The sequence below is a fragment of the Pogona vitticeps genome, chromosome 8 (genome assembly GCF_051106095.1).
Source record: "Pogona vitticeps strain Pit_001003342236 chromosome 8, PviZW2.1, whole genome shotgun sequence".
Lineage (NCBI taxonomy): Eukaryota > Metazoa > Chordata > Lepidosauria > Squamata > Agamidae > Pogona > Pogona vitticeps.
In genome coordinates, this window is record NC_135790.1 from 3316435 (window position 1) to 3343691 (window position 27257).

General features: G+C 48.2%; 1 protein-coding gene across 7 annotated transcripts in view; it reads left to right on the forward strand.

Annotated features, from left to right (window-relative positions):
• ANK1 (ankyrin 1) overlaps positions 1 to 27257 on the forward strand; it is a 137709-nt gene that overhangs the window by 97139 nt on the left and 13313 nt on the right. For 5 of the 7 annotated variants that reach the window (XM_072978994.2, XM_020780244.3, XM_020780246.3 and 2 more), the window contains exons 18-40: positions 1078 to 1176; positions 2022 to 2120; positions 2792 to 2890; positions 4388 to 4480; positions 4582 to 4654; positions 6310 to 6333; positions 8009 to 8102; positions 8771 to 8852; positions 10246 to 10343; positions 10699 to 10923; positions 11162 to 11316; positions 11632 to 11843; positions 12218 to 12422; positions 13050 to 13146; positions 13738 to 13966; positions 14833 to 14958; positions 15546 to 15665; positions 17102 to 17186; positions 17306 to 17386; positions 18284 to 18415; positions 20351 to 20497; positions 26539 to 26925; positions 27037 to 27109. In XM_072978994.2, coding sequence (XP_072835095.2) covers positions 1078 to 1176; positions 2022 to 2120; positions 2792 to 2890; positions 4388 to 4480; positions 4582 to 4654; positions 6310 to 6333; positions 8009 to 8102; positions 8771 to 8852; positions 10246 to 10343; positions 10699 to 10923; positions 11162 to 11316; positions 11632 to 11843; positions 12218 to 12422; positions 13050 to 13146; positions 13738 to 13966; positions 14833 to 14958; positions 15546 to 15665; positions 17102 to 17186; positions 17306 to 17386; positions 18284 to 18415; positions 20351 to 20497; positions 26539 to 26925; positions 27037 to 27109 — 3035 coding nt within the window. Of the gene's footprint in view, positions 1 to 1077; positions 1177 to 2021; positions 2121 to 2791; positions 2891 to 4387; positions 4481 to 4581; positions 4655 to 6309; positions 6334 to 8008; positions 8103 to 8770; positions 8853 to 10245; positions 10344 to 10698; positions 10924 to 11161; positions 11317 to 11631; positions 11844 to 12217; positions 12423 to 13049; positions 13147 to 13737; positions 13967 to 14832; positions 14959 to 15545; positions 15666 to 17101; positions 17187 to 17305; positions 17387 to 18283; positions 18416 to 20350; positions 20498 to 26538; positions 26933 to 27036; positions 27110 to 27257 lie in introns of all 7 variants that reach the window. The other 2 variants (XM_072978997.2, XM_020780245.3) reach the window with 2 other exon arrangements.

Sequence of the window (27257 nt, forward strand, 5' to 3'; positions counted from 1 at the left end):
AATATATTTGAGAAGCATATTTTCCAAAAGAGCGGTCCCGCACGTCATTTGCTGCTACGCCAGGAAAAAGGCCTCAAGTACCATCTGGGCATCTGCAGAAGGAGGGGGGTGGCCTTCCGGCAACTGTGGAAGAGACAGCCCAGAGGCATAGATCGGCTTGCGGAGCTGATTCCACCGGAGGACTTGCCTGGTCTTTGAGGGTGCCAAATGCTCTGGGATAATTGGCAGGCGATGGTTTACCTGGTGTTGTAGTAGAAGATGCATTCTCTAGTCTGTACGCTTTTGCTTCCTTCCAGTGGCCGCACTGCCCTCACCTCTCCCTCTTCTGAGCAGCTACTAGAGTCTATTAAAGGCACAAAGTCCCAGTTCAGCAAAAAGGTCGTAGCCCCACATGGGTTTCTAGTAGCCTCCCCTGCATTGAGAGTCACTGTTGGGGAGTGCTTAGACTAGAAATGCTGGTTCCCAATCTTGGGTCCCCCAGGTGTTCTTGGACTGCAACTCCCAGAAACCCTGTCCAGCACAGCTGGTGGTGAAGGCTTCTGGGAATTATAGTCCAAGGGCACTTGGGTGACCCAAGGTGGGGAACCTGGGCTAGGAACTAAGACAGCAGGCGTCTAGTCCCCCATTCGACCATGAAACTCATGGGGTGACCTTTGGCCAGTCTTTCTCTCTTTTTTCTGCCCTAGTTCACAGGGTTGGTGTGAAGATAATGTAGGAAAGAGGAGAGACATAAATTGAAAGGGATCTAGTGAAAGGCCGGACATAAATATATATGTTTGGTATGGATGGATGGATGGATGGATGGATGGATGGATGGATGGATGGATGGATGGATGGATGGATGGATGGATGGATGGATGGATGGATGGATGGATGGATGGATGGATGGATGGATGGATGGATGGATGGATGGATGGGCGGGCGGGCGGGCGGGCGGGCGGGCGGGCGGACGGACGGACGGGATGGATGGATGGATGGATGGATGGATGGATGGATGGAATGGATGGATGGATGGATGGATGGATGGATGGATGGATGATCTCTCTGTGTATCCTAAAGCCTCTCTTTATTTCGCAGAGTGGCCTCACCCCACTCCACTTGGTGGCTCAAGAGGGACACGTTCAAGTCGCGGATGTCCTTCTCAAGCAAGGAGTCCAGGTTGACGCAACCACACGGGTGAGTCCCATTCCTGTCCACTCTCAGCCTCCATGTGTTTGCTTCACAAAGGCCGCAGAACCAGCAGGAAAAGGCCCAGAGTCTGAGCGTGTGTGTTTTATTTCATAACAAACTGGAAGCTTTGGTTCGGCCCTATTATTTTGCGAAGGGAGGCAGGACGGGAGAGGGTAGTGTGGGATGGCTTGACTTGAAGATCTCCTGACTTACCCTGCAGAGGTGCTGTGCTCTGTTGGCTCTTCATCTATGGGGCATGAGTGGACAGAAGGACAGCCTTTGCACGAAATCTCACACATCAATCCAACACCAGAGTTGGAAGCAAGGCTGAAAGGGTCCTCTCCCAGAGAATGCGGTTGTGTTACACCATCAGAGGTCCCCTGATGTTTCCTGTACCTGAGCCACAAGCGCTCAGACCTTCGCAAACTGGTCATAACTAGAGATGGGCATGAACCGGAAAACGGTGGTCTGTGGCTCATGGCTACCCAAAAAACCATGAACCATCATGAACGCTCTGAAGAATGAACCCGTTCACAGTTCATTGTTTTGGGTTCATGCGCTGAACTTTGTCCCCCTTGGCGTTTTGTTTTGCTGAAGCAAAACAGGATCCCTGGACTGGGTCATGAACCGAACCACAATCCAGCCAGATTTGCTTCATGGTGCAGTTTGTGCTCATCTCTAGTCATAACACAGGCTTATGAACCAGAAGGCTTGGCGGGCTGGGTCTGCAGAGGGCAGTGATGGTAAAGAAAAAAGCAGTGAGAGGAAATATACCAGTGCATGTGATGCATCCAGGCAGAGCAGTTCTGAGGGCGAGATGTGACCCTCTCGCCTTTATATCTGCCTTACAGATGGGGTATACACCGCTCCACGTGGCTTCCCATTACGGGAACATCAAACTGGTGAAGTTTTTGCTGCAGCACCAAGCAGATGTCAACGCGAAGACCAAGGTAAGGCACGCACCCTTGTGTAATTTCTGCAAGCAAAGTGTGCTGCTTATATACCCCCTCATGGTGCTTAACGTGGTCTCTGGGCAGGTTATGATTTAATTATGCAGGCCAGACATGGCCACCTTCCACAAAGTTGGATACTCAATTTACCAACTTCAGAAGGATGGAAGGCGGAGTGAACCTCATGGTGGCTACCTGGGATTGAACCCGGGTTGTGTGCAGAGCTTTGACCGCAGTACCGCAGTTTAACCACTGCACCACAAGGCTCTTCGGGAAGGGTTTTTGATGGTCTCTTTTTATTTTTCAAAAATGCATTTTCAAATTATTTTGAAAAGGTTTTGTTTAGTATTTTAAAATAATTAGTATGTGTAATTTTTGAACACGATCACTTATTGTGTTGCTAGTTGTTTTAATACTTTACAAAAATTATTTTGTGATCCCTGTTAATCTGTTGGGAAGAAGTCAGGTTTACATACGGGCATACGTTGTTTCTATTATTATTTATTAGGAAATGTATTCAGTGTAATGAGCAAGAGTGAAAACCTCTGTACAGTGGAATGGGCTGCCTCGGGAAGGCTGGCAAGCGGGCCTTTGAGGCCCATTTAGGATTCCCAAACGGCTCCAGATGTCTCCTGGATCATGATTATTGTCTATTTCTCTTCCTGCTGCAGCTTGGGTACACCCCGCTACACCAAGCTGCTCAGCAAGGACACACAGACATTGTCACCCTCCTGCTGAAGCATGGGGCCTCACCCAACGAAGTCAGTTCGGTGAGTCTGGGAACTCATGGACCTGGGGATCCGGGCAGCTACCTAGACCTAACAGAGGTACCATCTCCAAATCTTGCAAGGTACTAGTTCCCCTCTACTCAGCAGTGGTCAGGCCTCACCTTGTGTGCTGTGTACAGTTCTGGACACCACACTTGAAGAAGGATGCAGACAAACTGGAGCAAGTTCAAAGGAAGGGCAACAACTAGTTGGAAGCCAAGCCCCATGAGGAAAGGCTGAGAGAACTGGGCATGTTTCGCCTTGAGAAAAGAAGACTGAGGGGAGATAGGAGAGCATTTTTCAATTAACTGAAGGGTAGTCATCCAGATGAGGGGCAGAATCTGTCCTCAGTCATCCCAGAGTGCAGGACACATAAGAATGGGTGCAAACTGCAGGAAGCCAAATTTAGGCTGCATATCAGGAAAAATGTCTTAACTGTTAGAGCAGTACGACAACAGAATCAATGACTTCAAGAGGCAGTGAGCGCTCCAACGCTGGAGCCATTCAAGAGAATATTGGACAACCATCTGTCAGACCTGCTTTGATTTGGATTCCTGCATTAAGCAGGGGGTTTGGACTCAATGGCCTTAGAGGCCCCCTTGTAAATCAATTAATTTATGATTCTACCTCCAGCCTCTCCTTAGATCACCTGTTGCTTCTGTTTTATTGCCCTTCAGCTTGTGGGCTGTTTCACACTGGGATCCATGCCTGGTTGAGGCCCAGGACACACACGAAGCAAAAACTTTTGAATAGGCAGGAAAAGGAAACACAAGGTAGTGTTAATTCTGTGGAGCCAGGGGCTCAGAGTTCAATTCCCCACTGTGTCTCCTTGACAGGGTCTGGATTCAGTGATTCATAAGGTCCCTTCCAGCTCTGTGGTGCTAAGATTGTTATTATTGTAGTTATATTATTATAACATGTGCAGAAGGGCATCTTGAAAAGCCATGAATCTGCATGCACTGCTTTGTGTATACCATAAATATTGCCATGAACCACCTCCATCCAGCACTGCTAATCTCAGTGATATACATAGGTCTCTGGCTGCAGATCCAGGGGCTGTGAGTTCGATTCCCCACTGTGCCTTCTAGACAGGGGTGGAATCAGTGATCCACATGGTCCCATCCAACTCTGTCGTTCTATTTATTATACATTCCTGAGGGTATCAGCTTCCATGTCTTTCTTTTTCTTTTTAAAAGTGAGTTTCTAGCCACTAAGAACGGTATGGAGACAAATATGTGGGCAAAACGTTTTAAAATATCAAGAATCCAGAGCCAAACAAAACAGCAGTAAGGACCACGCGAGCTTTTCTAATTTCCCCCCCCCCTGAACAATGGAAAGCATCCAGAAAGCTGCTCCATCAGGTTTGCAGTGGTTGAAGGAAGCAGGATTTCAGCACCACGGTTAGCTCCCTGCCCTTGTCTTTGACTAGCTCTTCCAGAATAAAACCACACCCATATTGGTATGATTGATGGAGATTTCTCCCTCCGTCTCACTCCACAGAATGGGGCCACTCCTTTGGCCATCGCGAAGCGGCTGGGCTACATTTCCGTGACGGATGTGCTGAAAATTGTCACCGAGGAGACCAGCTTCCTGGTGAGTGGAACCAAGCCTGACCCAAGGCTGACTCCCTGTGTAACGGATTCTTTCAGCCCCGAGGCTTTTGCCCCCCCGTCTCACCTGATGCCTTTTTGCAGTCCTTCAGCGACAAGCATCGGATGAGTTTCCCAGAGACAGTAGACGAAATCCTGGATGTTTCAGAGGACGAAGGTGAGTTCCAGGGATGTCGGCTTCCCTTCTTTTGGGTACTGTGTTGTTAGTGGGGGAATCTGTGAAGGCCATCAAGGGAATCATCTCACCTAAGGGTGTAATTAGGGCTGCCAGATTTTCTTCGACATTGAAACAACCTGTCCAAAAATTATTACTTTTTTTAATTTAAAAATTTTAAATATATATATATATATATAAAAAAAAATTATTTAAAAAATTAAAAGTTGGGCTTTTAACACCAAGCTTTGTTGCCCCTACAAGAACAAAAAATACAGCATTTTTTTTGTTAGCAGCAGCTTAAAAAAAAAGAATGTTGTGTTTTTTTTGAATAGGATCCTTCTATTTTGCATTTTATAAACTTGTATTTTTCTACCCCCCCCCCCCAAAAGGTATTTAATGCAAAATACACGATTTTATGCTTGAAATGCAGTGGGTTTGGTACCACAAAATCCCACCCCATTTCTGGGATTTTTCACAGTCCTGAAATGTGAAAAATGCATGAAAAGTTTGCGTAATCTGGTCCAGCAAGGATCAAAGTGAAGATTTACTTATGCCGAGACTAAATCTATGAGTAAATCTTCCAGTATCCTGAGGAGATAACATTTGCAATTATTTTCTGGTTTGCCAGCTGTGTTGGAAACTTTCTGGTAGGGAAGGAGGGTAAATGCAATTAATGGTGGGAGCCGAATGATCCCTAACTTTTCCCTGCTTGATAAAAGTTCCCCTTCTCCTCCCTGTCCTTATTCCTCCTACCTGTTGGAGAGCTACTGCAAGTGACGTTTATTTTTCAGCCATCATCCCTTAAGCCAGTCAAACATGACTTTGGCCTGCCAGACGGAAACCCACACACATGTTAAATTTGTTGATTTGATAACAAATCAAACAACTGTGTTGTGACACCCTGAATCTGTTGCCTAAGGCGGAGGTCTCAGAGGCTGCCTAACGGTAGGGCCGGCCCTTGTCCTTAATGGTTTTGCAAGAGGCTGAGATCTGCATTTCCACGGCTTTTGAATTGATCTTAGTGGATGCAAGACTCTGCCTCCGTTGAGTTCTACCTCCCTTTCAGACTAACGGGGTTTTCTTCACTACCCAGAAGAAATTCCACATGCCCCAGTGATGTGAGACTATTACAGGGCTTTGGGTGTGCCACAGTAAACAGAAGAGCAGCCTAAAAGTGCAGAATGTAGTGCTGGGTTCAAAATTCACACGTATCAGAATCTTGGCATATTCTCTCTCTCTTTTTTTCAAATAAGTAAGTCCATAGTCTATATGGAAGCAAACAGGGCATGGAGGAGAACTTCTTTTGGACTGTAGTTTCCTGGATTACAAGCTATTGCTCAGGTTGGCCAGGGGATCCTGGGAGTTGTAGTCCAGCCATTTATTTCTCCAGACTTTGGTCTGCTTTAGGTTTTTGGTATTGAGGAACTGGGGCTTAAGACTCCCTTGAAGCTTCCTGCCTCCTCCAGAATAATGTCCAACCCCCAGTCCACCCTGTCTGGGAAGAGGGTCGGTCTCTAACTCTCCTTTCTGCTTACCCTCCGTTTTTGATCTGGGATGGTCAGTGGGTGCCTGGATCTTGGCCATGCGCTCCACCAGGGTGGCCACCGTCTCATGCCAAGAGTTCAAATCTGCTTTTTTCTCCCCTTGCTTTCCAGGCACAGCTCACGTATCTCTCCTGGGTATGGACTGTGTGTTGTTGCTGTGGGCTTAGCTCACCCATCCGCCCCATTCCACCCCATGTGGGACCTTCACCCCATGTCACACACAGCTTCCCGGGGGGCCAGCTTGCCCTCCTACCTACCTGTTGTGTCTGTGGCTGTGCGGAGGAGACGTGGCCAGGTGGGGGCGGGAGGTCGCATGTGTAGCCACTCATCTCATTGCCGCTATGTGTCAGCTGACAATCTGCAAGCTAAGGACACTCCAGGAAGCCAGGGTTGGGTCTTATTTGGCTATCCTGGGGAGACATGTGGCTTCCAAGCCTTCTCCTATAGAATGGACCACTCTCCATTGTTCCTTGGCTAACTTTGGCTCCTTTAGTTGCTTTCTAAAACCTCTGTTGCCTCCCTCTCCCCTCTGTCAACACAAACCACTTCCCTTCCCCATCCTTGAGAAATCTGAGCCATTCCCTGACCTGCCCTTCCCGTCCTCTTCTTCTGTACTTCTAGCAGCTGGTAGTAACATCTGCTAAATGTTACTAGAGATACTTGATCTGTCCTTCCTACTGACAGACAAGCCTTCTCACTCGGAAACTGGACTGGTCCTTCCATCCACCAGAGCAGTGCTCCCCAACCTTGGGTTCCCAGATGTTCTTGGACTACAACTCCCAGAAGTCCTGGCCAGCACAGCGAGTGGTGAAGGCTCCTGGGAGGTGTAGTCCAAGAACATCTGGGGACCCAAGGTTGGGGAGCACTGCTCTGTAGCTTTGTGTGTGTTTGTCTAACACAAGAAGCAATATCCCTCTCCTAACCAGAGTGAGTCTTTGGGACAACAGCTCTTAGAACTGTACAAGCCATGCAGATTAAATGGAATCTTAAGAGCTGTAGTCTTAAAAGGTCATTTCATGATGATGATGACGATGTGCCATCAAGTCAATTCCAACTTATGTCAACCCTTTCCAAGGTCTTCCAGGTAGAGAGTATTCAAAAGTGCTTTGCCCTTCCCTTCTTCTGGGGAATCCCTGGGACTGTGCAGCTTGCCCAAGGCTACACAGGATGGCTTTTCTCCCAGGAGGTCCTGTGGGGAATAGAACTCCCAACCTCTGGCTCTGCAGCCAGATACGTAAGACATTGAGCTATCCAGCCAGCCATTGCATACAACCCACTCTAAATTGTTTGGGAAATGATTATCTGTACCATCCCCAAAACCCTGCTTGATCTACTCTGGTGTTTGGTCTATTCATTCTGCTGGATCCCATACCATTCCTGGTTACACTCACAAGGTGGCACCCGGCATGGGGGTACCAGGCTCTGTCTTAGCACCCCTCGCTCTCTGGCCATGGATGGTGCCCATAGGACCTTTCAGTCGCATGCGGCTTAGGCTCTTGAATTTTACTAGAGAAAAAAATGGAAGGAACCAGCAGAGCAGAAGATACCACCGTATTCATTCTGAGAACACGTGGGAGGGATCCCAAACTCATTTTGGTCTCTGCCCCACACTACGGGCCCAGATTCCCTCAGCCCCTTTCCTGGCCTGGATCTATTTAGGGCAATAGAAGAGTTAGCCTTTCTCCATGACTTAATTCACCATAAATGATGCTAAGCTGCTTTGCTTGTTTGGCACCTTCATGGGAAATGGGGGGGGGGGGGTTTACAGGGGCCAAGTTGCCCCATGTGTTCAGACTTGCGACTTTTTCAGAAGAGCTGCCGGGGCCCAAGACGCACAAACGGGATTTTCAGTATCAAGAGGACGAGAGAGAAATCGTGGAATTCGTGCCCAAACTGGATCCCACGTAAGAGGAAATGTTCAGAGCAGGGGGTCCATGTTGGGGGGAGGGTGGAGGGGTCTGGGGCGGTTCTCCAGAGCAATTCCTGAAAGGGGGAATCAACCCTGAAGATAGGGATCCCTTAAAGCTCATTGACGCCCCTCCCATCTTTACTATGAATAACAGTGGAGAACAATCCACTCAGAGGCAGAAGAATTTGGTTATAGAGATGGAGAGGATTTCTAAAAAATGACTTGATCTTAGCCATGTTCTGAGTTTTGCCACGTCGAGACTCCTGGCTGAGATTTCTACCCCACACCACTGAGATGTGCACACCGTTTGATGTAGAAGTTGTAATATTTCTCTGCAACTTGGGGTTTCTTCTGGAAGAACACAAAAACATGTAGCATTTAAGAAACCCTGCAAGTATTTACGCTTAGAGAAATCCCAGTGCAAGGAGAACACGGAGGTTTCCCATCCACCCACCCTCGGTTTCTCACCAGGAGCGAGAAGCTGGAAGATTCACAAACCCCTGCTTTGTTATGACAAACTTTTAAGGTGTTGTAGCCAAGGAGGAGGAGATTGCTAGATCCAGAGGCAGAAGGATATGCCAGGAGTGCCAGAAAACCATTGTAGGGCTGTATTTATCATTTCTTCCACCTCTCTGTTCCTTATGTTTTGCTTTGTTACCTTAGGAGGGAAGAATCACCAGCTATCCCACGAATTCCTTGCGTCACACCTGAGCCTGTGGTAATTCGGACTGAGGAACCAGAGCAGGTGAGTATCTGGTTCAGGGGCGTGGTGGATCCAGAAAGAAGAACTTGGTCCTCCATCATTTCTCCATGAAGGTCCTTTTCAAAGTCCTTCCACCTTAAGAGTTTGGGGTGATGTTCTTCTTGTTCACAACACCCAATACACCAACTGTCTTTCCAAGAGCAGCTTGACTGAATCCTGCACTTTTCAGTACCAAAGGAAGATCTTTTTGTCTGCTCCAGGGCTTCCCACATGAGCTGCTCTAAGTTCCAGATTGCTGTTATATTTTTGCCTCTCTTGTGTTTTGCTCCAGTCTCCTAAGATTTTATCATCTCTGTTCTTTTGACTGTTCTGTGCTTGGATGATTGCATCTCCCGATTTTAGCATTTTTACTTGCAAAATATCATATACACCCTGAATATAAATAAGGAGGCCGGGCAAGGAGCATTTCTACCTGTGCATTATTAATAGCCTGGTGGAGTGATTTTCCAGGATTCTACTTTCAAAGTGCCTTTTTTCCCCAGTCTTGTTACTTCCAGAAAGTTCTGGAGATGATGGAGGGCATAATTTATAACACTTAAAGATGCTTTAAAATGTGATCTAGACCATGCCCAACCCTCTTCTGGTGACTTCTCAAAGCAGGGAGAGATTGGTCAGTGCTGGCTAGAGGCTTTCGGGGAATGCTGGTGTGGAATTCTTTGCCTTCCCATTGAATGAGTAACCACAGTTAAGGTCCTCGTGAATCTGAGGATTCACCAAAACACAGCCTCCCCTGAAAAGTGAACTAGAACATGGGGACACATGAGGAGGCCAAAAGTTGCCATTGTCCATTGATGTGAGCTTCAAGGACAGTCTTCATACTCGGGATGAGGGTTAAGAGTGTTAGCACAGACACTTAGTGAGCCCGACAACATGGGAGGGATTCAAGAGAAAGTTAGACAGCGCCCTGTCAGATTGCCTCAGATTCCTGCCTTGAGCAGCGGGTTGGACTTGATGGCCTTATGGGCCCCTTCTCACTCTACACACACACACCCAGTACTTCACCCTGGAATATCCCAAAGACTATAATATCTCTGAGCCTAGGAAGAGTGCCTTTGCCTTCCCGTTGATGAGCAGCCACCAGCTGCCCTGCCTTGGAGGTCCAAGCTCCTGGAATCTACGAACACACACACCTTCCGAGCAAGTTTATGCTCAGTACCTCCCACTTTTTGCCAGTGGTGTGGCTTAGGTAGGAGCAGCTGGAGGTGTCGCTGAAGGTTCAGGGGTTGTATGAGCAAAGCAGGTCTAAGATGGAGCGTCAAAGAGTAGGAAGGCTGGGTATGTATGTGTGGAGATGGCTGGGAAAGAGAGCCTTTCCTTGCCGCGTGGATTGGTGGGATCCAGACCTGTGTTTACGGCACCGTTCTGTCCCATCTAGCCTTCCAAGGAATTTGATGAGGAGTCCCTCATCCCAAGCAGTCCGGCAACAGAGACCTCCGACAACATCAGCCCGGTGGCCAGCCCCGTCCACACAGGGTGAGTTATTCCCCCCACATATACACACACTTCATTCTGCCTTCTCTAAGGATGCACACGCACATGTGAAGGGATGCAAAGTGCCCACGGTCACTCAGAGACAATGGGGTGTCATGGGTAGAGGTTTTTTGACTAAGACTCAAGGTGGTTGTTCGGGGCCCACAAGTTGCTCCTGACTTGATCTCAATCCCCTGCTTGGCCTTGGGGAACTCAGGGAGCGACTACACTGTCCATTTACTCCACCACGTCCACTGGATTAGGTGCAGATGGATTTGAATTAAAATGGGGTAGAGGTGTTTTCATGGACCGACAGGGTTGGGGCAACTGAAGGTGACCTCTCTCCTCCCACCCCCAGGTTCCTGGTGAGTTTTATGGTGGATGCCCGCGGAGGGTCCATGCGGGGCAGCAGGCACAATGGTCTTCGCGTCATCATCCCACCCAGGACCTGTGCAGCACCTACGCGAATCACCTGCCGGCTGGTCAAGCCCCAGAAGCTACCAGCACCACCTCCTCTGGCTGAAGAAGAAGGGCTGGCCAGCAGGATTATCGCTTTGGGACCTGCTGGAGCACAGTTCCTCAGGTGAAGGCTAGTCCATAGGCTAGGGGTCCTTGAAGCATCCTTCTTCCCCCCCCCCCCAAAGATGCTACTATTGCCAGTGAAGAGTCAGATGGGTTGTGGGTGCTCTGTGCTCCAGACATGTTTGTGGTGTGGGTGCGCATGCGCATGGCAAAAGAAGACGTGTGCTCTTCCTTCCTATAACCGTTTCAGACAGAGATGTACAGACGTTCTAAATAACTCTGTAACAAATGTCCCACAGCCCTGTCATTGTGGAGATCCCTCACTTTGCCTCGCATGGGCGTGGCGACCGGCAGCTGGTGGTCCTGCGCAGCGAGAACGGGTCCGTGTGGAAAGAGCACCGCAGCCGCTATGGAGAGAACTACCTGGACCAGGTCCTTAACGGGATGGATGAAGGTATGTTCGTTTAGCCACAAGAGGGGGGAGACCCCGTGGGGCAGAAGCTCAAAGGGACGGGTTGGATGGAGTCTTCGGTGTGGCCACATTCCGACAAAGTCCCTTTTTTATTCCAAAGGTGTGTGGTTCCACAGATCTGCTGGGACCAGCTGGATTGCCGGTGAAGCTTTCTGCAGCCTTTCCAGTGGCTGCTTTTTTATAGGATGCACTCATTTCTTTAGTACAGTTTTAACTATCTGATGGTGATGGTACCACTCTGGAATTTACGGTTGCGTCGCTCTTGTGTTTGTACAACATCTGTGTCCACTTTCCTAGAGTTGGAGAGCCTTGAGGAGCTGGAAAAGAAGAGGATTTGTCGCATCATCACGACAGACTTTCCCCTCTACTTCGTGGTCATGACCCGCGTGAGCCAGGACTGCGATCTGATCGGCCCAGAGGGCGGCTGTCTACAGAGCACTCTGGTGCCCATGGTCCAGGCCACATTCCCAGAAACAGCAGTCACCAAAAAGGTCAAGCTTGCTTTGCAGGTAACCTGGAGGATAATGTCTCCATAAAACGGCAGAATGTGCAGAATTTGGATTTTCGGTAGAATTCCTTTGCTATGCCATAGAAGCACAGAGACTCACAGAGGGGAATAGCTACAACTTCCTAAGATAGTCCACTCCTTTCTCATTAACTGGAAATTAATGTCTTAATAACTCACTCTGGGACATTTGTAGGAGAAAGAATAAAAATGCTTCACTACTCACAGTTGTGAACAGATCAACAGCAAACAAAGCAAACGTATTGACTTCTAACAGACTAAAGGGGGTGGGTGGGAAACCTCAGCAGAGAGGTGAGTCTCTCTTTGAATTCAGAGACAGGAGGACCCTCTCAACCCCTTTGGCTGTTCCTCCTGCAGGCGCAACCGGTGCCCGATGAGCTGGTGACGAAACTGCTGGGGAACCAGGCGACCTTCAGCCCCATCGTGACCGTGGAGCCGCGCCGGCGGAAATTCCACCGCCCCATTGGGCTGTGCGTCCCCCTGCCCCCCTCGTGGAGGGAGAACCCCCGGGACAGCGGGGAAGGCGACACCACCAGCCTGCGGCTTCTCTGCAGCGTTATAGGTAAGAGGAAGCAGAAGGTGGATGGGGTTGGAATGAGAGGCTATGCAGTGTAGTAGTTAATGTTGGAAAAATGCTTGGGACACTTGAGATTCTAGTCCTCAGTGGGTGGGTGGGTGGGTGGATGGATGGAGAGAGAGAGGGAGAGAGATGTATGTATGTATGTATGTATGTATGTATGTATGTATGTATGTATGTATGTATGTATGTATGTATGTATGTATGGATGGATGGATGGATGGATGGATGGATGGATGGATGGATGGATGGATGGATGGATGGATGGATGGATGGATGGAGAGAGAGAGAGAGGGAGAGAGAGAGAGGAAGATGGATGGATGGATGCATAGACAGAGAGAGAGAGAAAGAGAGGCTAAAATATTTTAAATAAATCTAAATAAGTAATAATAGTCAGGCTTTCGATCTAGAGTAGGAGAACTTCTCTTCCCTTTGAGAAATTGTCTTTGGAAAAGCTATGCTTTGGATGGAAGGGCAGCTGAGCTCAGCTCCCATATGGCTTGGTTACTCCCTTCTGGCAGGAATATAAAAAAAACTCAAAATGAACCTTAAAGCCCAAAGCCTGGATATGTGTTTTTTTGTTTTGTTTTTTCTTTACACTGTCTCTCTCAGGCGGAACAGCCCCAGCCCAGTGGGAGGACATCACCGGCACCACAAAGCTAATCTACGCCAACGAGTGTGCAAACTTCACCACCAACGTGTCTGCCAGGTGAGCTGAAAAGATTTCATTGTGTAGCAACCCTGGTGCCACTTTGTGATTCAAACCAGAGATTGGAGAAGGGTGTGTGTGTGTGTGTTTATTTTTTTGATTTTTTAATAATGCACAGTAATGTAACTAATAAAAAAGCAGAAAATAAAAATAAAAATAACTAGCAACTAAAACATAAACTCAAATTCAAATCAAAAGTTATAATACATCCAGTGTTCCCCACTGCTCTTGGGATTTTTTCTCTCTCTTTTCCCTTTTAATTTACACACTCCGTTTCTCTCCAAAAATATAACAATTCTTGTTTTGGGGTATAAACTTTACCTGTTCCAGATGCACGTACTGTACTAAAAAATGTTCCATATATCCTTAAAATAATTTGCATTCAATATTCTTTTTCTGACTTCACCCATTAATTTATCCTGGATAGCCATATCCCACCTGGTGCCACCTGAATGTCTTGGGAGGAAGGTGGCACACAACTAGTTGAGAAAGAACGCCATGCGTTGCCCCCACCTTGCTGGAAAAGTCTCCCGGGCTGGGGGTTTCTCTCCTGACCTTTCACCCTGCCCAACGCTCTTTCCTCCTGTCCAGATTCTGGCTGGCAGATTGCCCACGCACGGCCGAAGCGGTCCATTTTGCCACCCTCTTGTACAAAGAGCTGGCCGCCGTGCCCTACATGGCCAAATTCGTGGTGTTTGCCAAAATGAATGACGGGCGGGAAGGCCGCCTGCGCTGCTACTGCATGACGGACGACAAGGTGGACAAGACGCTGGAGCAGCACGAAAACTTCACTGAAGTGGCACGAAGTCGGGACATTGAGGTAGCCCCCTTGGCACTCGATGCCAGCAAGCCTCGGCTTCACACACCTTGCTCAGCCCAATTCCCAGCTAACCCCCCCTTCCACCTGGGGGCAATGGTTCCCACCTCAGCCCCCCCCCCACTGTGGCTGCTAAAACTTCTTAGACCTCTTCTTCGAAGAAACCTCAAGACATCTTAACGTTAAGCATTTCAGGAAGGCAAAAGGATGGCATTGGCATTCCAACATGTATGCATTCCTTTTGACCCACTCTTGTCTTTGGCTACAACAGGTTGTGCAGGTTTTTTTGGGGGGGTACTCACAAACCTACCAAATCTGTTTAGAATCTACCATTGGAGGAGCTTAATTATCACGGACAATGACACCTCTGTGCTGCAGAAGGAAGTGGCATGTTCTAGCCAAGGGGGATAACACCAGATCAAAGAAATCACCTTAAAAATAATAGGACCTTAATGCAAACTTAAGGTGGATATTTTTCTCTCTCTCTCCCACCTGCCACCTAAGTTTGCATCGGTCTTCTCTAATATTCTGCCCGGTAGCTCCCTGGTTCTGGAATGCTGAGCTGGTTTTCCCTCTGAGAACACCTAGTTTGTTAATTTCTGCCCAACCCATGTTTCCGTCTGGACACCTGAACAACTCTGGGGGGGGGGGGCAGGAACTTTCCCACGAAAGAATAAATCCAGGGTAATGAACTTTCCTGTTAGTCTGCTGGATCCTAATTTGGGGTGTGTACAGAATTTGATCACTTGCAATGAAAAAAAAATGGGCAGAGCTCCAACCCAGAAATGAGGGAGCGCATGCATGGAGCATCACCTCTTGAGGAGAATCAGGCAAGCATTTCTTTAAGAGCTTACGCTCCATTTCTGCAGGTGGTGGAAGGAATGCCACTCCATACGGAGCTGTCTGGGAATCTGGTGCCGATCAAGAAGGCTGCCCAGCAACGCAGCTTCCTCTTCCAGTCATTCTGTGAGAACCGCCTGATCATCCCCGTCAAGGTGAGAGGCAGGGAGAGCCGCGTGATGTTTCGGAATCAGAACCACGAGAGCGCGCTTTTTTATTTCCTCTCAAAGTAATGGAAAATGCTGGCAAAGTTTCCTAAGCTTAGGTCATCCCATCCGGCAACCCTTCAGAGCCGTGACAGAAAAACTGAACAGCTCCTTTGCTCTTCGGCGCTTCCCTGAGCTGTGTAGGGCTTCCTGTAGCCTTAAAGATGATTTGAACAAGTCCAGGTCTTCAGCAAACTGGGTGGGTGGGTGATAATGTCTTTAGAGAAGCAGTTTGAAAACTCAGCAGAAAAGTGAGGAACTTTCTGATCATAGCAAACTTGAAAAAGCAAAGCTGAAAGCTCAGTGAAGTGATTATTTAATAATATTTAATAATAACCTTTGAACGGCAGAGCTGGAAGGGACCCTATGGGTTGTTGAGTCCAGCCCCACTCAAAAGAGGCCCACTGGGGAATTGAACTCCCAACTTCTGGCCCTGCAGCCAGAGACCTAAGCCACTGAGCTATCCCACATCTATTGAAAAAAACTATACTCCCCTTCTCAGTTCCTCTCTATCTCCTCCGTGTTTTGGGCTGCAGGTGAGGGACAGCAGCCGAGAAGCGAGCGGTTCTCTGTCCTTCCTACGGAAGCCCATGAAGTATGAGGAGCTGCAGCATGTCCTTTGCCATTTGAACATCACCATGCCGCCCTGCTCCAAGGTATGTGGGCGGCCCACCTCGGCCCATCCCAGATCCTTCCCCATCAACTCTATTATATTATACCCATCCGTCTTGTCGAAAATGTGCAACTCTGACAGAAGGTCAGTATTTTTTACAGTGGGGTCTTGACTTGAGAACTTAATCCGTATTGGAAGGCGGTTCTCAAGTCAAAAAGTTCTCAGGTCAAATCTGCATTTCCCATAGGAATGCATTGAAAACCATTTGATCCGTATCTGCTCTTTTCCGTCCATAGAAACTAATGGGAAGCTGCTATTCTGCCTTCGACCACTAGAGGGGGATATTTTGTTTCTTTTTTTCTTAGGTCAAGAAAGGTTCAGGGAAGGCAAGGAAAATACAGTCCAGGCAGTACAAGTACCAGGCAGTGCGAAGACTGTCTCCCAATCCACTCTCTAAACACTGGGAGAAGTGAGGAAGCAGACAGGCACCCTTTTCACTGGCCAACAGTTAACTGAAAGTTCACATTTTGCACTTTCCCTGCCTCCCACGTGGGTTTTTTTCAGTTCTTAACTCAAATCTAAGTATGTAAGTCAAGTCAATATTTTCCTATGAGAGCGGTTCTTAAGTCAAAATGTTCTTAACTCAAGCCGTTCTTAAGTCAAGACCCCACTGTATTTTATTTTGACAAGGCAGTGCCAGTTCTATGATAAGAAAAGTGGGGCATTCTATGGCGTGGAGAAATCTCCATCATTATTTGCACATGTGGTATAATTTATTCTGTTTCTACGATCCAGGGCTTAGCCACTCTGCAAGACACAGAAACCCAACTCCTGCCAAGTGTTTATTTAGGCGTCCACCCTAAAATTCCTAAATCTGCATTGGCCATAAAATTTCGACTTCAAAGGGGCTAGGATGAAATGAATAAATGAGAAGTAAATAAAAATTAAAATAATCAAATGGGTTTGAACCATCCTCACTGGGTTGTTGACTCTTAGTGGTGGATCGGAGAAAAGAGTGGAGGAAACTGGAAGAGGCCATGACTAGCTGGCTAGCGGGCTGGCTGGCTGGCTAGCCAAAACCCAGGTCAAGGATTCTGCATAGTGTAACACTTTAAGCTTATCTGGGTGGATCACAAGTTCCCTTCCCCTTCCTGCTACTCGTAGAAATTCTTGGCTGCCCCCCAAATGGTGAGTTTTTTAAAAACAGGCTGGAAAGCCAGGGAGTTTGTCACTGCTGTTACCATTCTAAGCCTTGCGCCGTCTGGATGGCAGGAAATGACCAGTATTATCAGCGCACAATTGGGTACCTGTGAGGGAACAAATGTTTTGTCTGGATGAGCCCTCTGTTGCACGTCCCGCTTGCACAAATGGTTTGGAACAGGAGTGTGAGTAATTTGGGATTTTAGCATCACAGAGTCATATATGAAATGGTCCTAAAATCGCTGGTGGTGAACCTCACCCCTCTCCTTTGGCCTCCAGAGTTCTGGCACTGAAGAGCGAAGGAGAACGTTGACCCCCCTGGCCCTGCGGGAGAGATACAGCCTTCTCAGTGACAGTACCCTAGGTAAGTGGGCTACGAACCAACCTCGCGAGCAGGTGAGGCTCAACAGCAGGTGAGGCTCAACACATGGCTCAAATGCTTGCCATGTAACCCCCCTGAGCTTCACGCCCTGTCCCTTCCAGGCTCCGCCAGCAGCACTGAGAAGGACAAGACGGACATGAAGATGGCCGTCATTGCGGAGCACCTTGGCCTCAGTTGGGCTGGTGAGTTACACGATGTAGAAATGGGAAGAGTTGCTCTCTGGACTACTCTTCCCCCACCCCACCCAAGAATCCCCCGTCAAATGTGGGGCACAGCACAGAAAGGAAGGCTTGCTTTGAACGGCCTATCTTTTGAATGGCGGAATCTTCTGAGGTACGGGGTTTGAAAGAGAATTTTTAGTTTGCTGGGGAACAAGACATAAGGTGGTGCACAAGATTTCAGGCTGGCTTTTGGGATATATAGCATCAGCCTCTGTGATTTCATAGGTGGTGGCGCTGCGGGTTAAACCGCAGAAGCCTCTGTGCTGCAAGGTCAGACGTCCAGCCGTAGTAAAAGCAAATCCATGCGACGGAGTGAGCTCCCGTCGCTTTTCCCAGCTCCTGCCCACCTAACCGTTCGAAAGCATGTAAAAATGATAGTAGATAAATAGGTACCACCTCAGTGGGAAGGTCACGGTGTTCCGTGTCTAGTTGTGCTAGCCACATGACCACAGAAACGGTCTACGGACAGACGCTGGCTCTATGGCTTGGAGACGGGGATGAGCACCACGCCGTAGAGTCGGACACGACTGGACTAGATGTTAAGGGGAATCTTTACCTTTACCTATGAAGTCTCTCAATTAGCCAGAGGTGTCGTAAATACCCAGACTCAACTGAACAGGGAAATCCCATTCTTCTGTGGTTTTGCAACCACATCCGGTTCCGACCCTCACCCAAGAGGCGTCCCTTTTGACCCCCAGTTCCTGGGGTCGCTCAGGGTTTGGCTTCAGGCTACTTGAGGGTTAAGAGGTGAGAATCAAAGTCAGCTGTGCCTATAGGAAAGCCATGCACATCTCTGGTTTCACCCATCCCTGATGCTGGTTCCGTCTTATGTCTCCTTTCTCCCCAACACAACACCAGAGCTTGCCCGGGAACTTCAGTTCGGAGTGGATGACATAAACAGGATCCGTGTGGAGAACCCCAACTCCCTGCTGGAGCAGAGCATGGCGCTGTTGAACCTGTGGACCAGTCGTGGGGGCCAGAGTGCCAATAGTGCGTAGTTAAAACATTGAACTTGGGATGTGTGACCCTCCCGTCTTGCTTTACCAGAAATATGGCTTAGATATTTCTCTCCCCACCATGGACTTTTCCTTGCCCTTAATGACTGTATGAGACCCGGGGCTTTTCTTGAGCTACACCCAGGAAACCATGAAGGGGAGCCCCTCCACACCTTCTTTTGGCACCCCCTTTACCTAGGACACATCAGACTCGTGCACTGTGCACCTGTGTGGCTGGCCATCCCAGGTGTCCCCTGCTAAGGTACATGATGTGCCTTTCTTCTTTTTTGTTGAAGCTTTGCTGATGTTTGTGGATTTCAATGGCTTCCCTGTGTAGTCTAACATGGGCTGTTCTTTGCTTTTTTTCTTCTTTAGGAGAAAAAAAATCCATTTTTTGCATATGACATCATATGTAAATTTATGGGAATCCTAGTTAACTAATCAGTTGGATGAAATCTGTTAGTTAACCAACCAGTTCATTAAGTCGAGTGTTTACATAAATAATCTTGCAATGAAACGGCAGTCCAGTTTTTACAAAGGGCTGCATAAAAAAAGGTAACTAGGTAATGCACTTATTGGCATTTTCATTAGGGTTATTCTCAAAACAGAATAAAAATAAAGTCCACTTCCTCAGACATGAAAGCTCTTATCCAAGTACAGCAGTTAATCTTTAAGGTGCCAAGATGTTTTTGTCTTCTTTACTTTTATTTTTATTTTGTCTGCTAGCACAGACTAACACGGCTACCTCTTCTAAAGCTGCCAACACTTCTTTTGGCCAACTGTGTAAGACTAAATCTTTAACCAGCAATTTGGAAGTGATTAATTCCAGGACATTGGTGGTGATTAGGATCTGTCTGGGTGACCAAGCTTGAGATGATTAGATTAGAATATAAACGGGCATAGGAAAACCTGTTGTCTTTGTTTGTGCCTAGAGAGAGAAGATGGTTCAGCTTGCCTAGGGGCCTCCCTTTGGAATTGATCCCTTAATTGTCTTTGTCCAAGAAACGTGGCCCATATTTACACAGGAAATCCCTTTCAGAGGACCAAGCAGGTGCCAAAGGGAGGAATGCTATTTAAACTACAACTCCCATAATCTCTTCCTGCTAGCTGGGGAATTCTGGGATCTGTAGTCTTAAAAGGCAGCTGTTTCCAAGCTAATACAAATGCAGGAACAGGTGATACCTTTATTGGATCACTAAAAACAAAACAAAACAATGATTAAACAGCAAGCTTTCTATGATCATTCATCTTCCTCAGGCTGTACACCCCATTCTTGTGGGTAGCTCCAAACTTATAGGTTTTTATTAAATCCCCAAAGTCTCATTGGGGGCCAAATGCTGCTGCTTAGATGGAAATAGTTGTAGCCTGCTGTCTTCAAGAAGCGTGTGGAGGGAGGGTGTGACTTCAATCCCCTCGTCAACCAGTGGTTTGGAATTTATCACCCGTCTCTCTAAGCAAAAGGAGGCCTAATGTTCTGATCCCCTTTCTCCCCCCCCCCCTTCTGCCTTCTTTTGAAACTCAAAGAGTTTCTGTTTGGCTAGGGAAAACAAGATAACCAGAAGCATGGCAGGCCTCCATCAGAACTGGGATTAGAATTTTAGTTAAACCACCAGGAACAGTTGATTTCCCCCAAATCAAAGCCAAATCGATCATTTTACCTGGGGGACGCTTTTCTCGGCATGCAGTGCTGCTTGTCTGGTGTCAGGAGTCCGTGATGTTCAACCCCTTGCGTTGGTGCCCTGGCCGGCCATTCAATGGGATCTTGTAAAGTTCAGTAAAAATCAGGAACGGGCCGCAGGTGGTCCCCGAAACAAAGCACGCGCAGGGATCTTGTTCGGTTGGCCAGGTGGTCCTCCACCGACCCAGCATCCAGTACGGAGCCCTGCTTAGCATCACTAATGGGCTTCTCTTCTCCCTTCTTCTTTGGCAGTGGAGAACCTCTACGCGGCTCTGCGAAACATCGACCGGAGCGAGATCATCAACATGCTGGAAGGCTCGGCGCGGCACAGCCGGAGCCTGAAGGGTGACAAGCGCTACCCTCACAGAGACTACTCCCTCTCGCCTTCCCAGATGAATGGTGAGTCCTCCTGCCCCAGCGGCCGGTGCAACAATGCCAGGCGACTCCTGCGGTCCTGGAGTGGTGTGTGCGCGTGCGCAGGCTAGAGCTGCATGGAGACCTTTTAAGTGGGATGACCTTTTCCTCTCCTTCCTCTGGATCTTTGCTGCCCCTTTGGCTTGTTTTGTGGCCCCTGAGATCAGCCCAGCAACTGGCTTCTCCCTGCTAACTTTTCCTCTCGGCAGCAGCTCCCTGTTTTGTCCCCCCACCCCCACCCTGCTGACTAGCTGAAATCAAAGGAATTTGCAAAAAAGAAGAGACGGGGTCCTTTGTTGGACACAGTGAGAAAAGTGGGTTCACAGCAGATGAGTTGCAAGGAAAAAGGCCAGACCCTGTAGTTAACAAGAACATTGCAGCTTTCTTGAGTGAATAAGAAATGCTGGATTGCTCCGTGGTTTGGACCACTGGCTGTCAAGTTTGGGAGTTCGATTCCCTCCTGTGGCTCTTTGAGAGGGGCTGGACTTGATGAGTCCCTTCCAGTTCTGCAGTTCTGAGATTAGAACTGTTGGACGGCTCAGTGGTTTAGGCAGCTGGCTGTGGAGCCTGAGGTTGAGGGTTCGATTCTCCAGTGTGCCTCCCTGAGAGGGGCTGGACTTGATGACCCATAGGGTCCCTTCCAGCTCTGCAGTCCCAAAATGAGGAGAAGGATTAGAATATGAACATGGCACTCCAAGGGATTTGAGCTGCGCACGTCTGCCTCCAGAGGATGTCTGGAAGCCACACTAGGTTTAGGAACGCAGCTTTGGGTGCACGTTTTCTCCTCCCATGTCCATGCTGTCCTGTGGAAGCACAGCGCTGGTGGGACTTCAGGTGCTGAGATGAATAGGGACCCTGGGCATGGACTCACCGCAACAGACGACAGCAGGCGCTAGGCGGTGGCAGTGGTGGTGGGGAGAAGCAGCAGGCTGGGATATGAGATCTGGCTGTCAGTTTCAAGCAGGAGGTATTGAACATGGATCATCACGATGCGTTTCAGTGAGTGCGGAGTCAGGCCGCAGGAGGTGGTGATGCAGCTGAGGGCAGCGCAGCCAAGATCTTCAATGCTCACTTGGTTTTCCCCCCCTTTTCCTTCCTTTCTGTTCCCAGTACGATCTACATTCTTCCACCTGCTGTACAGCTGGAGGGGACCCCAGTTCCCCCTGAGATGGCTGACTAGTAGGTCGTCACCATTCTCAGCGGGCCGCACCCTGACCTCTCTCTCCTCCTCCTCCTCCTCCCTTTCCCTCCTCTTTCTAACTTCGCCGCCTGTCTACACTGGCTCTGTCTGTCTTCCTCTCTGAGCCTTCCCAGCGCTTGTGTTTGCTGGCAAATGCATGATGGATTCAGCCTTGTGACCTGCCACGCCTCTCCTTGTGGCTGTGGCCGAACGTCAGCCAGCATGTGGCTCTCCACTGCTTTCCCCTCTCCTGGCTTCTCTCCCTGCCCCACAACGGCTTGCAGGCTGGAAGGGCTGCCCCGACCTGCCCGTTTCAAAGTCATGACTGAATAGCTTGGCGCCTCCCCTGGGAAAGTCCAGCTTTGGCCGAGCAAGACTGCCAAAGGCTGCATGGAGCAAGACGAGGCAGAGTCACCTGTACCTGGGAGAGGGTAGCTCTCCCACCCTGGGAGTAAACCTCATGCCCTCCCTCTTGCCGTTTATTTGTAGGGTACCCTCAAGCAAGGGGATCTGTGAAGATGCTCAGCCATCCAGGTGAGGTTCTCTGGAAGTTGAGTCCTGGCAACTGGACTTATTTCTTACTAGGTTTAAACGTTCTGCTCCCCATCCAAGCAGCTTCTTCAGTCTGAGGAGAGTTGGTAGGAGACCCCCGACATCTCCCCCACCTTGGCTTCACTTCCCCCTGGTCTGAATAGATGGACAAAGGACTGGGGCGATGAGTGAATCTCCACCCACTGCTATCGGTCGTCAACAGTCATTAACAGTGGTCCTCATCTTTCTGGGGAGGGATGAAAGGTCAGCAAGATCAATAGGAGACAGACTGCGTCTAAGGCCACCAACCCTGTAGAGTGAGGCATTTTCTGGATGCACATATATGGCCTCCCTGACCCCTCTTTCAAGCCACCTCTCTTCTGGGTTTTAAAATGAGTACATCTGGATCATCAATGGAGTGTCCTTTGTCCTTCAAATGAAGGAACACTGTTGATTGTGGTCCTGAACCGTTGTCGCTTCTGTGCTGAGCCATTCTCCTGAAACCAACATGGAGGAGATATCAAGGATCGCCTATCAGCTCTCCTTAGACTGAAGATGCAACTTGGATGAGTAGCAAAACATTTCAACCTAATAAGAAAGAAGTCCATTGACCACGACTAAACTTCCAGATCAAGGAAGGGTGTTTTGCAGATTCCGATAAATAACTAGGTTTCTGGCCCGAGAAGATTACAGCCTAATGTTGATGGAGTTCGGAGGGCAGATAAGAAAATGGAATGGGAGAGACAAATGTAGAAAGAATGAGTTTTCAACAAAGGCAGCTGTGTAAGTGTGATCGCAGCTTAGGTCTTGCAGGCAGTGGTTTTAATAACAGGAAATCTCACATTAAACTTTTAGGGTGAGGGTGGGACTCCTGCAGTGTATGATCCATGTGCAGCCCCCCCAAGTCTACTTGGTGTCCCTCAAATCACCCACAAAAGCTTTTGTCCAACTGTCCGACATAAAAACGAATCAATCCACAGTCCTCTGTGTTACTTAGGCCTTTAAGTTGTTTTTCTCAGATCCCTGATGTGTGAGGTTAATTGGGGTGGATCAGCACTGAGAGAAATTCCCTCTGCTTATGCTCAGGATGTGTGGGTTTTTCTATTAGGATCTCATAAATAAAATAATAACCCTATGCCATCAAGTCAATTCTGACTTATGGTGAACCTTTCTAGGGTTTTCCAGGGAGAGAATACACAGAAGTGCTTTACCTTTACCTTCCTCTAGGGGGAGCCCTGGGACTGTGTGCAGCTGGCCCAAGGTTACCCAGGCTGGCTCTTCTGCGTGGAGGCACAAGTGGGGAATCGAACTCTCAACCTCAGAAACCAGGGAGCTTGCCAGCCAGCTAAAATTTCATAAACCTCTGCAATAATAATAATAATAATAATAATAATAATAATAATAATAATAATAATAATAATAATAATAATAATAATAATAATATAAATATAAATATAAATATAAAAATAAATAAATAAATAAATAAATAAATAAATAAATAAATAAATAAATAAATAAATTTCCGATCTAGAAAATGGGTCTTTCCTAGAGCACATGGACAATGATTTTGGAAAAACACTGAAAGAATTTTTGGGGGGAGATGTTTATACTTCCCATTGCATAGACAGGTTTTATTTTACCCTACCCTTGCTTTGGGTCACTGTTTGGACTACAACCCCAGCCCAACCCGTTTTGAAATAGTACAATATTGAAACGCAAAGTTTTACAACTTCAAGCATCTACCTGGCAAATTCTCCGAGTTGTAGTAAAAACAAAACAAAACAAAACACGCAGCTGTTTCCAGCGATAGATAAAGGTATGGAACAGCTCTGCTTTCCAAGCATCATCAGCTCCCTGAAATAATAACAGAATCATAGAACAAATGAGTTGGGAGAGGCCTATAAGGCCGTTGAGTCAACCCCCTGCTCTGTGCAGGAATCCAGATCAAAGCAGATCTGACAGAGGACTGCCTATCTTTCTCTGAACTGCCTCCAGAGTTGGAGCACTCCCCACCTCTTGAGATAATCAGTTCCATTGTCGTACTACTCTAACAGCTAGGAATTTTTTTTCCTGATATTCCACTTAAATCTGGCTTCCTGTAACTTGAGCCCATTATGACGTGTCCTGCACTGTGGGATGATCAAGAACCGATTCTGCCCCTCCTCTGTAGGACGGGCTTTCAAGTCTTTGAAAAGTGCATTCCTGTCTCACCTCATTCTTCTTTTCTCAAGGCTAAACATGCCCAAGACTTTCAGTCTTTCCTGCTAGGGCTTGCTTTCCAGTCCCTTGATCATCTCTGTTGCCCTCCTCTGAACTTGCTTCAGTTTGTTGGCATCCTCCTTAAAGTGTGGAGTCCAGAACTACACACCGTACTCTTCTATTGTTCAGTCGTTAAGTGGTGTCCGACTCTTGGTGACCCCATGGACCAGAGCACGCCAGGCCCTCCTGTCTTCCACTACCTCCTCCAGAGTTGGGTCAAATTCATGTTGGTCGCTTCGATGACCCTGTCCATCCATCTTGTCCTCTTTTGTCCCCTTCTCCTCTTGCCTTCACACTTTCCCGACATCAGGGTCTTTTCCAGGAAGTCTTCTCTTCTCACGAGATGGCCAAAGTATCAGAGCCTCAGCTTCAGGATCTGTCCTTCCAGGGAGCACTCAGGGTTGATTTCCTTCAGAACGGATAGGTTTGTTCTCCTTGCAGTCCAGGGGACTCTCAAGAGTCTCCTCCAGCACCATAGTTCAAAGGCATCAATTCTTCGGCGTACTCTAGATGAGGCCTAACTAGTTTTGAATAAGGTGGACTAGTATCCTGCAAGATTTGGAGGCCATATTTCTGTTAATGCAGCCTAATAATGGTGGACGTTCAGTCTTCACACTACCATGCTAGTTCTTAAAGGCAGGAGAAAGGAAGGCTGAGAGAAGCTAGGACAGTGAAAGCTTTTGTCCATAACACTTTGGTGTTAATCCCCTCATCCTTCCCTTTGTGTCAGATGGAGAGAATCATGACATGAATGAAAGAAAACAACTGCGAGTGAAACAAGCCTTTAATAGTAACAACGAAAAACAATGTGTTTGGCAACATGTGTTTCAACTTTTTAAAAGTTTTTTTTAATTGACAAAAGCTTGAACCAGGTCAAGTTTTTTTTCCCCAAAAACTGGTTTCTATCAACCATGTTATATAAACAACTTTTAAAAAGCAAATATGTATGTTTTACAGCTTTTTTAAAAAATCATACTGTTTTGAAACGCAGCACACTGGACTCTTGACGTTATTAAAGACCCAAGGAGGAGTTTTCACAGATGAGGCTTAAAGTTTTTGTTTGGGTTTTTGTCAAAAGCAGTTTTTTTCATACCATTTTGAAAAACTGCCAGAATGCTCCTTCGGGTTACAAAGCCTTCACTTCCCACGTTCACGACAACCCAGTAGCCACAAGTGAAATCCATTTGGGCTGACTGAAAGCCGTGGACGACAACACCCAGCTTTATGGCCTTTGTTTCATTATCAAGTCTTCTTTTGGATTCCTCTCCCTTCTGTCCCAAAACAAGGGTTCCCAAGCTGATCTCCAGAAAGCTAGTCTTAGTGGTGTTCCTGGGAAGCCGGCCGAGGACAAGCGGCTTCTTTGATCTTATCAACAAGCAAGGGGAATAGTCTGGCCGGCTTAGCAGATTCACAGCCTGTAGGCAACCTTTTCCCACTTGGTGTAGTTCTAGTCCTACAACTCCCAGGGTTCCTGACCTGATTGGGCTTGCTGGCTGGGGTTGATGGGAGTTGAAGTCCAGCCATATCTGGGAGGGCATGAAGCTCTGCTTTTACCACACATGGGATAACCACCCTTTGAGTGATTGTCTGAAAAGATGATGCCTTAAGGATCAAGTTGTGCAGTGCAGTTGCCTTGTCATTAAAAGCAGATAGCATGTTTTCCCTCAAGAGACTTATTTCCTTCAAATCTCCATGCCTGAGTACAGTAATTGGATTTGCAAACGACACCCCTGTTTACCTCCTGATAACCAATCACAAAACAAAAGCAACCTGATTTTTCAACCTGAGGGAGATAAAGGAACCTCACGATCCTCTATTCTTTACAGGACCCCTGCTTGTAATAACGTGGCAACTGCACTGTAGAGTCCGACCCACAGATTGGGGGGGGGGGGGAATCCTGGCCCCCTTCCTGCCATCAAGTGTTCCTTGTTTGGGTTTGCTCAGCGCCCAAACAAGACTGTTTTCTTGCAGGCAGGAAGTGGCACCAAGACTGGGCCCATTTCCACAGCCAGCCTATGAGTCTGTCCCTCCCCTCCCCCTCTGTCTGCCCATGCAGGTTATGCTTCGCTACAGGACGAGCTGCTCTCCCCCGCCTCTTTGCATTATGCGCTGCCTTCCCCGCTCCGCGCCGAGCAGTACTGGAGCGAGGTGGCCATCATGGACGCCATCCCCATGGCCGCCACCGAACAGGATGCCCTCATGGAGATGTCGGACATGCAGGTGTGGTCCTCGGGGCTGACGCCCTCGCTGGTGACTGCCGAAGACTCCTCCCTGGAGTGCAGCAAAGCCGAGGACTCGGACGCCACGAGCGAAGGCCGGTTCCCGGGGCAGCTTCCGGAGGATGCGCATGGCCCCGATCCACTGGGCTCCATGGATCTGGTCGAGGATGACACGGTGGACTCAGATGCCATGAATGGCCTCATGGACATGCTAGAGGAGGAAGGTCAGAGGTCAGAGGGGAGGAGGCCAGAGGGCAAGCCCCAGGTATGGGTGGGTGGGGGGCACCGTGGCGGGCAGGGCAGAGGTTCCCACCATGACCTTTCTCTTGTTTCAGGCCAGCAGAGGGTGCAGGCGCGCATCACAGAGTCGCCCGTGGTCAGTCGTGTCATAAACAAGGGCAAAGACAGGTAATGAGCGGCTCTTGCTGACAGAGAGCGGAGAGAAGGTTTCAGGGGCTGAACTGTTGCTTTTTGGTGAAATGCAGGTTCAGTTCCATTTCCCACAGCTCCGATGTCTACCTGAACTCCGTAAAGGGCTGTTGCAAGTTAAATGGGA